Here is a 13,232-nt window from a genome sequence, read left to right as displayed (position 1 = left end):
GGAACCTCCATACTGTTCTCCATAGTGGCTGTATCAATTTACATTCCCACCAGCAGTGCAAGAGTGTTCCCGTTTCTCCAAACCCTCTCCAGCATTTATTGTTTCTAGATTTTTTGATGATGGCCATTCTGACCGGTGTGAGATGACATCTCATTGTAGTTTTGATTTGCATTTCTCCAGTGATTAATGATGTTGAGCATTCTTTCATGTGTTTGTTGGCAATCTGTACATCTTCTTTGGAGAAATGTCTCTTTAGGTCTTCTGCCCATTTTTGGATTGGGTTGTTTGTTTTTTTTGTTATTGAGCTGCATGAGCTGCTTGTAAATTTTGGAGATTAATCCTTTGTCAGTTGCTTCATTTGCAAATATTTTCTCCCATTCTGAGGGTTGTCTTTTGGTCTTGTTAATGGTTTCCTTCGCTGTGCAAAAGCTTTTAAGTTTCATTAGGTCCCATTTGTTTATTTTTTATTTCCATTTCTCTAGGAGGTAGGTCAGAAAGGATTTTGCTGTAATTTATGTCATAGAGTGTTCTGCCTATGTTTTCCTCTAAGAAAACATAAGGCCCGTTCCGGCCTTACATTTATGTCTTTAATACATTTTGAGTTTATTTTTATGTATGGTGTTAGGGAGTGTTCTAATTTCATACTTTTACATGTACCTGTCCAGTTTTCCCAGCACCACTTATTGAAGAGGCTGTCTTTTCTCCACTGTATATTCTTGCTTCCTTTATCAATGATAAGGTAACCATATGTGTGTGGGTTTATCTCTGGGCTTTCTATCCTGTTCCATTGATCTATATTTCTTTTTTTGTGCCAGTACCATACTGTCTTGATTACTGTAGCTTTGTAGTATAGTCTGAAGTCAAGGAGCCTGATTCCTCCAGCCCCATTTTTCATTCTCAAGATTGCTTTGGCTATTCGGGGTCTTTTGTGTTTCCATACAAATTGTGAAATCTTTTGTTCTAGTTCTGTGGAAACTGCCAGTGGTAGTGTGATAGGGATTGCATTGAATCTGTAGATTGCTTTGGGTAGTAGAGTCGTTTTCACAATGTTGATTCTTCCAATCCAAGAACATGGTATATCTCTCCATCTATTTGTCTCATCTTTAATTTCTTTCATCGGTGTCTTATAATTTTCTGCATACAGGTCTTTTGTCTCCTTAGGTAGGTTTATTCCTAGATATTTTATTCTTTTTGTTGCAGTGGTAAATGGGAGTGTTTTCTTAATTTCACTTTCAGATTTTTCCTCATTAGTGTATAAGAATGCCAGAGATTTCTGTTCATTAATTTTGTATCCTTCTACTTTACCAAATTCATTGATTAGCTCTAGTAGTTTTCTGGTAACATCTTTAGGATTCTGTGTGTATAGTATCATGTCATCTACAAACAGTGACAGTTTTACTTCTTCTTTTCCGAATTGGATTCCTTTTATTTCTTTTTCTTCTCTGATTGCTGTGGCTAGAACTTCCAAAACTATGTTGAATAAGAGTGGTGGAGTGGGCAATCTTTTCTTGTTCCTGATCTTAGTGGAAATGGTTTCAGTTTTTCACCATTGAGGACTATGTTGGCTGTTGGTTTTGTCATATATGGCCTTTATTATGTTGAGTAAAGTTCCCTCTATATCTACTTTCTGCAGGGTTTTTTTTTTAATCATAAATGGGTGTTGAATTTTGTCAAAAGCTTTCTCTGCATCTATTGAGATGATCGTATGGTTTTTCTCTTTCAGTTTGTTGATATCGTGTATCACGTTGATTGAATTGCATATATTGAAGAATCCTTGCATTCCTGGAATAAACCCCACTTGATCATGGTGTATGATCCTTTTAATGTGCTGTTAGATTCTGCTTGCTAGTATTTTGTTGAGGATTTTTGCATCTATGTTCATCAGTGATATTGGCCTGTAGTTTTCTTTCTTTGTGACATCTTTGTCTGGTTTTGGTATCAGAGTGATGGTGGCCTCACAGAATGTGTTTGGGAATGTTCCTCCCTCTGCTATCTTTTGGAAGAGTTTGAGAAGGATAGGTGTTAGCTCTTCTCTAAATGTTTGATAGAATTAGCCTGTGAAGCCATCTGGTCCTGGGCTTTTGTTTTTTGGAAGATTTTAAATCACAGTTTCAATTTCAGTGCTTGTAATTGGTCTGTTCATATTTTCTATTTCTTCCTGGTACAGTCTCGGCAGGTTGTGCATTTCTAAGAATGTGTCCATTTCTTCCAGGTTGTCCATTTTATTGGCATACAGTTGCTTGTAGTAAATCTCTAATAATCTTTTGTATTTCTGCAGTGTCCGTTGTTACATCTCCTTTTTCATTTCTAATTCTATCAATTTGAGTCTTCTCCCTTTTTTTCTTGATGAATCTGGCTAATGGTTTATCAATTTTGTTTATCGTCTCAAAGAACCAGCTTTTAGTTTTATTGATCTTTGCTATCATTTCCTTCATTTCTTTTTCATTTATTTCTGATCTGATCTTTATGATTTCTTTCCTTCTGCTAACTTTGGGGTTTTTTTGTTCTTCTTTCTCTAATTGCTTTAGGTGCAAGGTTAGGTTGTTTATTCGAGGTGTTTCCTGTTTCTTGAGGTAGGATTGTATTGCTATAAACTTCCCTCTTAGAACTGCTTTTGCTGCATTCCATAGGTTTTGGGTTGTTGTGTCTCCATTGTCATTTGTTTCTAGGTATTTTTTGATTTCCTCTTTGATTTCTTCAGTGATCACTTCGTTATTAAGTAGTGTATTGTTTAGCCTCCATGTGTATGTTTTTTTTACAGATCTTTTCCTGTAATTGATATCTAGTCTCATAGTGTTATGGTTGGAAAAGATACTTGATACGATTTCAATTTTCTTAAATTGACCAAGGCTATATTTGTGACCCAAGATATGATCTATCCTGGAGAATGTTCCATGAGCACTTGAGAAAAATGTGTATTCTGTTGTTTTTGGATGGAAAGTCCTATAAATATCAATTAAGTCCATCTTGTTTAATGTATCATTTAAAGCTTGTGTTTCCTTATTTATTTTCATTTTGGATGATCTGTCCATTGGTGAAAGTGGGGTGTTAAAGTCCCCTACTATGATTGTGTTACTGTCGATTTCCCCTTTTATGGCTGTTAGTATTTGCCTTATGTATTGAGGTGTTCCTATGTTGGGTGCATAAATATTTACAATTGTTATTTCTTGAATCGATCCCTTGATCGTTATGTAGTGTCCTTCTTTGTCTCTTGTAATAGTCTTTATTTTAAAGTTGATTTTGTCTGATAATGAGAATTGGTACTCCAGCTTTCTTCTGATTTCCATTTTCCTGGAATATCTTTTTCCATCCCCTCACTTTCAGTCTGTATGTGTCCCTAGGTCTGAAGTGGGTCTCTCATAGACAGCATATATACGGGTCTTGTTTTTGTGTCCATTCAGCCAGTCTGTATCTTTTGGTGGGAGCATTTAATCCCATTTACGTTTAAGGTAATCATCGATATGTATGTTCCTATTCCCATTTTCTTAATTGTTTTGTTTTTGTTATTGTAGGTCTTTCCCTTCTCTTGTGTTTCTTGCCTAGAGAAGTTCCTTTAGCATTTGTTGTAAAGCTGGTTTGGTGGTGCTGAACTCTCTCAGCTTTTGCTTGTCTGTAAAGTTTTTAATTTCTCCATCAAACCTGAATGAGATCTTTGCTGGGTAGAGTAATCTTGGTTGTAGGTTTTTCTCCTTCATCACTTATATATGTCCTACCACTCCCTTCTGGCTTGCAGAGTTTCTGCTGAAAGATCAGCTGTTAACCTTATGGGGATTCCCTTGTGTGTTATTTGTTGTTTTTCCCTTGCTGCTTTTAATATGTTTTCTTTGTATTTAGTTTTTGATAGTTTGATTAATATGTGTCTTGGCATGTTTCTCCTTGGATTTATCCTGTATGGGACTCTGCTTCCTGGACTTGATTAACTATTTCCTTTCCCATATTAGGGAAGTTTTCAACTATAATCTCTTCAAATATTTTCTCAGTCCCTTTCTTTTTCTCTTCTTCTTCTGGGACTCCTATTATTCGAATGTTGGTGCATTTAATGTTGTCCCAGAGGTCTCTGAGACTGTCCTCAGTTCTTTTCATTCTTTTTTCTTTATTCTGCTCTGCAGTAGTTATTTCCACCATTTTATCTTCCAGCTCACTTATCCGTTCTTCTGCCTCAGTTATTCTGCTACTGATGCCTTGTAGAGTATTTTAAATTTCATTTATTGTGCTGTTCATCGTTGCTTGTTTCCTCTTTAGTTCTTCTAGGTCCTTGTTAAATGTTTCTTGCATTTTCTCCATTCTATTTCCAAGATTTTGGATCATCTTTACCATCATTATTCTGAATTCTTTTCCAGGTAGACTGCCTATTTCCTCTTCATTTGTTAGGTCTGGTGGGTTTTTACCTTGCTCCTTCATCTGCTGTGTGTTTTTCTGTCTTCTCATTTTGCTTATCTTACTGTGTTTGGGGTCTCCTTTTAGCCGGCTGCAGGTTCATAGTTCCCGTTGTTTTTGGTGTCTGTCCCCAGTGGCTAAGGTTGGTTCAGTGGGTTGTATAGGTTTCCTGGTGGGGGGGACTAGTGCCTGTGTTCTGGTGGATGAGGCTGGATCTTGTCTTTCTGGTGGGCAGGTCCCCGTCTGGTGGTGTGTTTTGGGGTGTCTGTGGCCTTATTATGATTTTAGGCAGTCTCTCTGCTAATGGGTGGGGTTGTGTTCCCGTCTTGCTAGTTGTGTGGCATAGGGTGTCCTGCACTGTAGCTTGCAGGTCATTGAGTGAAGCTGTGTCTTGGTGCTGAGATGGAGATCTCTGGGAGATTTTTGCCATTTGATATTATGTGGAGCTGGGAGGTCTCTTGTGGACCAGTCTCCTGAAGTTGGCTCTCCCACCTCAGAGACACAGCCCTGACGCCTGGCTGGAGCACCAAAAGCCTGTCCTCCACACAGCCGGCCTGCTGGCCCCACGACTGTCTTGGCTTCAGCCGCCGGGGCCCCTCCAGAGCCTGCAGCCTCAGTGAGGCCGCCCTCCCCTCGGGCTCCAGGGCAGTTCCATGACGGCGGAGGGAAGAGACCCCGAGCTGGGAGTTCCAGCTCTGCGGAAACCATATCATGGGTTCTTTAGAGAGAGAACGGAATACTCTCTAAATGTGATGTCTTCTTTTTTTATTAGAATCCCTATGATGTTGCCAAAAAAAGAAAATAAAAAGGCAATTCTATCATTTTTATTTGAATCGGTACCCAATTTCTCCAAAGAGAATGTTGAAAACAAATCAACAGTCAAAACAGCAAGATCTGATTTTTTTAAAATGAACTCAAAGTTAATTTTCCCAAATTAAAAATATAAGCACTAGGTTGAACCATATGAAGTTGCCAAGATTCTACTATTTTTGATTTACCAAAACAGGAATTTCATATTGTTTCAACCTTAATATATAGGTGAGCTTACTTATTGTTTGTTCATTTCAGGGCAGTCCAGGACCAACTGGGACCCCTGGAGATACAGGCCCACCTGGTCTTCAAGGTATGCCGGGAGAAAGAGGAATTGCAGGAACTCCTGGTCCCAAGGGTGACAGAGTAAGTTTGGTTTGTTTAGTTCATCCATTTACACTTTCTACTGTTAGTGGTTTCCTGGGCAGACTTTTACTTCTACCACCCTAAGTCACAAGTCATTCATTCATTTATTCTTTCAGTATATGTGTACTTAGAAAATGTTCAGTCCCAGGCATTGTTCTAGGCTCAAGGGGATACAGCTGTGAACATTAGAGAGAAGTCCCTGCTCTCATGAAGTTTCCATGCAAGTGTAGGAAAAATCCAATTAAATGATTAAATGGTGTTTTGTGTGTTTTCCCAGGGTGGCATAGGAGAGAAAGGTTCTGAAGGCACAGCTGGAAATGATGGAGCAAGAGTAAGTGAAATCATTCCTTTCAGCAGCTGGGCCAGGAATCAACAACATCACTATCGTATGAATTTGCCTGAACTTTTAAAAATAAGGTTCATGTTTCCATGGTTGTCAGGATTAGGAGGATGATGAGATCTGAGATTTGACACTGATGGACCACAGATATTCATTTTGCTTACCTTGAATTAGAACAAGCCAAAATATAGTCATTATTGAGAGAATGAAGTAGACACATTTTTATTGTGCATATGAGATTGGTGCTTTAAGCGGTGGAGCCCTCTTTATCTTTATTATCTTTTTATTTCATAGGCAATGTTTATTTTTATTAAAATGCTGATCTAATGAGTTGCCTTAGACCTCATTTCCAGTGCAGGCAAGTAGAGTTTTACAGAGTAGCCAAAGGTGTGGCAAATGTTTCTCAATATACTAGATGTTAGGGGTGAAAAAATTACTGCATGATGAATCGTCATTAATGCTTTCATTGATAAAGAGGCTGAATAAGTGAAATGCAAAGAAGGATTGTTTAATATCCTTCCAGAAATTGACATTTAACAAGCTTTATGTCCTTAAAAATAGAATGTATTTGCAATTCTAAGGATAATCAGACAATTAGACTGAAAATATATTTTCAGACATGAATGATCCTCTCAGGTAAGAGCAGGTAGTTACAGTTGCTCAGACAGTCAACATTTCCTGGAAATAGTTCCTGATATTTGATAAATAGTTTCTGGTTCAGTATGACATGGTTTGCTGTTAGTTGTCATTCTGTGTCCTGACAATAGCCGTTATACTATTAAAAAAGTGATGACACTGAACCACTGTTAATATTTCGATTCTGTCCATTGAGCCACTGTTAATATATTGATTATATTAACTTTTGATTAAAGTAATAAAGTAAATTATAGAAAAGTTTTAACCTTAGTGGTAATTATCCCTTTTTTTCTTTTTCTGGAAAGCTAATTAAGGGTGAAACACTTAGTTTAGCAAATTATGAACTCAAAATATGTCTTGCCTTTTAACTAAATCTAATATTTGATTTAATATTTCAAAAAGTGGTCTAAGTAAATACGGTTTATTGTTTGTATTTCACATCTTGGTTGGTCTGGAGTGCACAGTAAGTAGTGAAGTGCTGTTTGAAGGAGAGATTCATTGACAATTTATTTTAAGGAGAAAGATGAAATACATATCTATTGTTCCTTTGAACTATGAAAATGCAATGCAATAGGATCAAGATTTAAGCAATGACTGCTTCATTTTTAGTGAGGGAAATATGTTGTTTTAGGGAAGAAGCAGAGCAGAGCATTTGCTGTGATCTCATGGTAAAGGAAAAAAAATGAATCACTTTTTCTGTATGAAAAAAATGTGAATGTAATGAAGTCACCTTTATATTTAATCAAATCCTTTAAGGAAGTATATTAGGTAAATGGATGGCAGAACATTGTTTCATTATAGATCTAGAGAATTTAAGATCACAGTTTTCTCATGTTCTTGTCACATATATAGAATTAAAAAGTCATTTTGTTCCTAAAGTTTCTGCAGTAATGCATACAGAAATTAAATGACAAAAGAATATCTGGGCGGCTTGTGAAGAGGCAATACACAAATATCAGAGAGAAAACCTGTCTTAGGAAGGATTCCAATACAGTGCAGCAGCTTAAAGATTGTAACCTCATGTCAAGAAAACCCCATGTGGTAGCGCCCCTACATTCTGAGCCAAAGAACACCATCATCTTCAGTATAGTGGGGTAGTGCAACTCCTTTTCATCTCAGGGGAATGCGGAAAACTGAGTGCTTTAGTAGAATTTCACTTTTTTTTAAAAATAAAGGAGTGATATTTCACTAGTATAATTTAAGAATATAGTGTTCTACACAAAAGAAGAAAAGCCTCTTCAATCTATTGTCACATTTCAAATAAGTATTAGCAAAATTAAATAAGCTAAGAAGCACAGAAACACTATTGAAGGGTAGCACTAATTTCATACTAATGTTTGAAGATGGTGTTATATATGGAGGAGTTGAGTTGGATGAATGAGATTAAAACATTTTGTGGAGAAAATCCATTGGAAATTGTTTCAGACTATATAAAATACTGAGAATATACAGTTATATCATTTATTACAGGTAATGTTTTACAAAAGCAGTCAGCTGTAACAAAATAGTCCCTTCTTTGTTAGTTTGTTTAAACATGGAGATTTCTGTGCATTCTTTTCCTCAGTATGCCTATGTTATGTTAATTGACAGGGTCTTCCGGGTCCCTTGGGTCCTCCTGGTCCTTCAGGTCCTACTGGAGAAAAGGTAATGTCACAAGTTGTTATTTTGTGGACTTGAAATCCTGAGATTTGAATGCTGAATCTTTTTCATAATGTTTTCTCTTTCATAAAATTTAACAGTTGGACTAGATCATCTCAGAGTTCTCCTCCCATCCGCCCTACACATAGGGCCCAAATCCTACAGTTGTACTGTTTTGGACAATAACTGCTTTGGACAATAACTGCCACTGCTTTGGACAATAACAATCTAAAATCTGCTTTCTAGGGAGAACCTGGCCCTCGAGGTTTAGTTGGCCCACCTGGCTCCCGTGGGAATCCTGTAAGTGACAGTATTTTGATGTTCTTTAGTATGAGCTTGAGCAGTAAAACAATTCCTCATTTTGTCTTGATATTTATAAAACCATGCCTGTTGGATTAGGTTACTTTTAACTTCCTGGTTTTCACCTTTTACTATTCTCATTAAACTTAAAAAAAATCATTGCATTATTTCTGTACAATCTATTAAGTCTAGGTAGGCAGCTCGTTTACTAAGTAATTAGAAGCTTTTTTGAGACTTTGGGCCTTGGAAAATTTCTTCTATGACCCTTATCTTTACATCACGCTTAAGAGTCCTCCTCAAGCAATATGTCTACTTTCTCTATATGTAGATTTCAAGACACTACAAATTTATATAATTGCACTTTAAAATACTGTTCCTATTTAGAATAATGTGTGAAAGCTACAGTAATGTTTGTCTTCTTCTAGGGTTCTCGTGGTGAAAATGGCCCAACTGGAGCCGTTGGTTTTGCTGGACCCCAGGTATGAGTTTCAAATATCCCTAATTTACAAACAAACATTCCTCTTGTTAGAGCAATGAACTTAATTACTTATTGTTGTCATGTGTTTTGAAGGTATATTCAAGATTCTGAAAAACTTATAGTTTTCTAGGCAATATTCTCATTTTTAATACATTTTTATCATGAACTGGCCCCAAAATGGATGAATTTGCATTATATTGAATTATATACTTATTTGTTATAATAAAAATGTGGTGGCATAACATTTTTTCAGACTGTCTTCAAAGATCTTATCAGGGCGTTTTTTTTTTTCTTCTATGCTTTTATACTGATTTCAAAGCACCATTATACCATATATGAATAAATGATATGTTAGGAATAATTATCATGAAATAATATGTCTATAAGTGTTATAATCAATTGCTTATTTGTTCAATTAATGTAGGGTCCTGATGGGCAGCCTGGAGTAAAAGGTGAACCTGGAGAGCCAGGACAGAAGGGCGATGCTGGCTCTCCTGGACCACAAGGTCTAGCAGGATCCCCAGGCCCTCATGTAAGTTTCAAATAAAAAAGACACAACTTGAGTCCTGTGCCCACTGTTTGACCTTGTGTTGAGACCATCTGTCTATCCTATAGCGATCTTTTGTTTGTTTCATTCTATTTAGGGTCCTAATGGCGTTCCTGGACTAAAAGGTGGTCGAGGAACTCAGGGTCCACCTGTAAGTTGGTTTGAAGCTCTGGGAATTACACACAGCTAGTCACAGATACCTATTACTTTATAGCCATTTTAAAGTTCATTTGAGCCCGTAACAACAAATTTTTAGTTGTATAACTATACAGTAGTGGAAAGAGCACTTAACTTTGATGGAGATCTGGGTTAAAATTAGTTTTTTGATCTTGGAGACCCAGCTGCCTCATATGTAACATAAATAATATATTACCTATGGAAGAGGGAATGAATAATGTCAAAGCACTTTGTATAGTTCTGTTATATACAATATTAATGTGATTCTAGCCCTTGCCTTCAATATACTTGTATGTATTCAAGATAAATGGAAAGTGGAAAGAGAAAAATAGTATCCTTCCTATCAATTAATCCAGATCCATTCCAAAAAACATAGAATAAAAGAAAAAATATATATTGGTCATAATGAGAGGAATATAAAGGCCTAAGTATCCCTGTAAAATCAATAATCCCTAGAAAGTATATAGAATTAATTTTTATTTTAAAATTGCTTATATGATGTTATATTTCTAGGGTGCTACAGGATTTCCTGGTTCTGCTGGCAGAGTTGGACCTCCAGGTCCTACTGTAAGTCGATTCAGTAATTGAAATCATTGATAGTGGAGTAATTTTACACACACATAAAAATACACACAAACACATACATATGTACATATTATAATGATACACACATATATTTAATTACGTTATTATTAGTTCTTTTGTTTAATCCCTTAATTAGTTGTTATCCCATGTTGACAACTCTTGTCCCAATAATTCATAGTGGTATGTTGTCAAGCAGATCCTTCTTTAATCATCCAGTGTTTCCTGGAGGAGCTTATTTGCAAATCCTTTCAAGCCCCAATGTTTGACTGTTACTTCATTTGGGTACTAAATAGTAACAGTATTGTGTGCTAACAATAATTCTTTTCAGTTAGGAAGAATCTCTGAAATCATCTTTAATAAAAGTTATTCTTTCATTATAAGATCAGGTCAGACAGAATAAAATATCAAATTATGTACTCGTTGTTGGGGCAGAGCCTTATGGACTTTGAAAGTTCAAGTTAACTTCAACACACTTTTTTTTTGCAATTCCAAATCACTTTACTTTTATTTTTTATTTTTTAATTGAAGTATAGTTGATTTTTCAATATTGTCAGCACACTTTTAATAATGACTAAAAGGTAATTGTCTGCAAATAATTTAGATTTTCCTCTGGGAAATGAATCAGCTGTGTGGCAGTTGTGTTTTTTATTTTTGTTTAAATCCACTGAGTGATCATCTAACAGGAAAAATGGACCTGTGAGGCTTCGGAATCTGCCTCTGAGGCAGAGACCATCACATTAGGTCTTCTAACATGGCTTCCACTTTGCCCTCCTGAGTCTCTTTCTATGTTGTACTAGGGAGCTCCAGGACCTGCAGGGCCCTTAGGGGAACCTGGGAAGGAGGGACCTCCAGGTCTTCGTGGGGACCCCGGCTCTCACGGACGAGTAGGAGATCGAGGACCAGCTGGCCCCCCTGGTGGCCCAGGAGACAAAGGGGACCCAGGAGAAGATGGGCAACCTGTAAGTTTGGAATCTTTGTTCTAGACCACCTCTAACTGAGATATTTACTAGTAGAAATTCATAAGAATTACTGCCACAGAGAAACTGTTTATATATATTATGCTGAGCACTTTCATAATCCTTTAAATGCATTATGCCCTATAGGTTTTTAATTTATAATTCTGTGCTCTAGGAAAAAGTATATATACAGATATAAAAATATAATAGTCATGGATATGGTATTCAGAAACTAAACAAGGAAACATTTTTTTGTTAAATATCTGTATTGAATGAAGAACCTTTTTTTAAACCAAACTATTTTATTTAATATCCAAATGCCTCAACATTAATATGTTTAGACAGAGCCCTATTTCTTTGTTTTAAATTTTTTCTTGTCATTTTAAAAAGGGGAAAAATATTTGCCTGAATAGTTACCTCTTTTATTCTACTAATATTCACATTAATTTTCAAGTTCCTTTCCAACTAAATGAGCCATTCTCCCCTTTAAATAATGTTAGAGGCTCAGTGTGGATTACACATTTTGACTACGCATACATAGTGTGGTTTTATGGAACAGAGAACTTTTTCTCATACCAAAAAACCTGTAAAGCTGTGATGTATTGTAAAGTGCTTGCATATAGTTTTCCCTGGAGAATTTCTCATTATAGTTTGTTCTCAAAATTAGGGTCCAGATGGTCCCCCTGGCCCAGCTGGAACTACTGGGCAAAGAGGAATCGTCGGCATGCCGGGGCAGCGTGGAGAGCGAGGGATGCCCGGCCTTCCAGGCCCAGCAGTGAGTAGCTGTGCAATAGATTTGAAGTCTTTTTTAGACACAGATTCTGAGTATCTTAAAAACCTTTTGACTTTAAATGTCAAATTCTTTACTTAAGTACCTTAGAAAGTCCTTGAAAAATATAGTTATTTAACCCTGGGGACTAGAGAAGTAGACAAATAAGGATATAGATTTTTGGTGACTCTAAATCTTTCTTCAAAGATTAAAAATATCCATGGAGCTAGAGAAGGGGGATAGTCTCCTGGTGAGTAGGTAGCCTCTTTTAAAATAAACATGCCTAACAGAAACACTCATATTTCACAGTTGAGAGAGTAAGTTTTCATAAACCATCAAAGGGAAGAAGTAGTTGAACTAAAGTAATATTGGAGGTGAAAGTGGGGTGAACAATAAAGAAGGATTCTGAAAGTAATCTCCTGTTCCCTGGAGGGTGCTAAGAATTTCATATTCCCTGGAGTATGGATAAAAGTTTAACTCGCTGTTAGCTTTGAAGAGACTAAATTTTACTGCTGAAAGTTTACATGCTTGAGAACAAAAATGGTGTTTTTATATGGAATGTAGACAGAGAGATTTACTGCTGGGACCTTGGAACTGGGGACATATGGGTGGAGATGTGAAACCAGAAAACCGGGAGTTAAGGGCTGTCTTATTGTTATCAGGAGTGAGCCGAGGAACCTGGAAGTAAAATCTCTCAATACTGAGACCAAAGTGCTAGGATATAGAAGTAAAGTGAGCAGAGACAAAGCAGAAATGAATAAGGATGAGCAAGTCTTACTAGTGACACAGATTCAAGAAGGGCATCCAGAAATGACAATGATACATCAGATTAGAAACCAAAATGAACCTGAATTGGTACAAAGGATACTTTTTATTCCCTTTGGTATGTCAGGATGAGTGTGATAAGAAGTGCACATGCCTCTGGGAAGGCACTATAGTGACATGAGTGTTGTGGGATAATGGACAATTATTACTATAGAAGGAGGGACTGGGGTGCCATTTGAATAAATGTAGCCTTTATGTGAACTGGCCTCCTTAAACTTCTTCAGAAGTGGTGGACATATTTATACTTTTATTTCAGGGCACACCAGGAAAAGTAGGACCAACTGGTGCACCAGGAGATAAAGGCCCGCCTGGACCGGTGGGGCCCCCAGGCTCAAATGGCCCTGTGGGAGAACCAGGACCTGAAGTGAGTACTACAGTGAAAATCCCTCTCCCTTCCTCATCTGGGTGTTCCAGGGACATTTTTTAAA

At 36.9% G+C, this 13,232-nt stretch overlaps 1 protein-coding gene across 2 annotated transcripts in view; it reads left to right on the top strand.

Moving 5' to 3' along the window:
• The window catches only part of COL5A2 (collagen type V alpha 2 chain), a 367,799-nt gene that overhangs the window by 337,687 nt on the left and 16,880 nt on the right, over nt 1-13,232 (top strand). For both annotated transcript variants that reach the window (XM_067026444.1, XM_059055227.2), the window contains 11 exons: nt 5,446-5,553; nt 5,831-5,884; nt 8,120-8,173; nt 8,414-8,467; nt 8,893-8,946; nt 9,370-9,477; nt 9,590-9,643; nt 10,183-10,236; nt 11,052-11,213; nt 11,878-11,985; nt 13,061-13,168. In XM_067026444.1, coding sequence (XP_066882545.1) covers nt 5,446-5,553; nt 5,831-5,884; nt 8,120-8,173; nt 8,414-8,467; nt 8,893-8,946; nt 9,370-9,477; nt 9,590-9,643; nt 10,183-10,236; nt 11,052-11,213; nt 11,878-11,985; nt 13,061-13,168 — 918 coding nt within the window. The remainder of the gene's footprint in view (nt 1-5,445; nt 5,554-5,830; nt 5,885-8,119; nt 8,174-8,413; nt 8,468-8,892; nt 8,947-9,369; nt 9,478-9,589; nt 9,644-10,182; nt 10,237-11,051; nt 11,214-11,877; nt 11,986-13,060; nt 13,169-13,232) is intronic.

Source organism: Kogia breviceps, chromosome 2 (assembly GCF_026419965.1).
Source record: "Kogia breviceps isolate mKogBre1 chromosome 2, mKogBre1 haplotype 1, whole genome shotgun sequence".
In the NCBI taxonomy this organism is placed as follows: Eukaryota; Metazoa; Chordata; class Mammalia; order Artiodactyla; family Physeteridae; genus Kogia; species Kogia breviceps.
The sequence above is the reverse complement of the archived record's forward strand: the minus strand, read 5'-3'. Positions and strand labels throughout refer to the sequence as shown.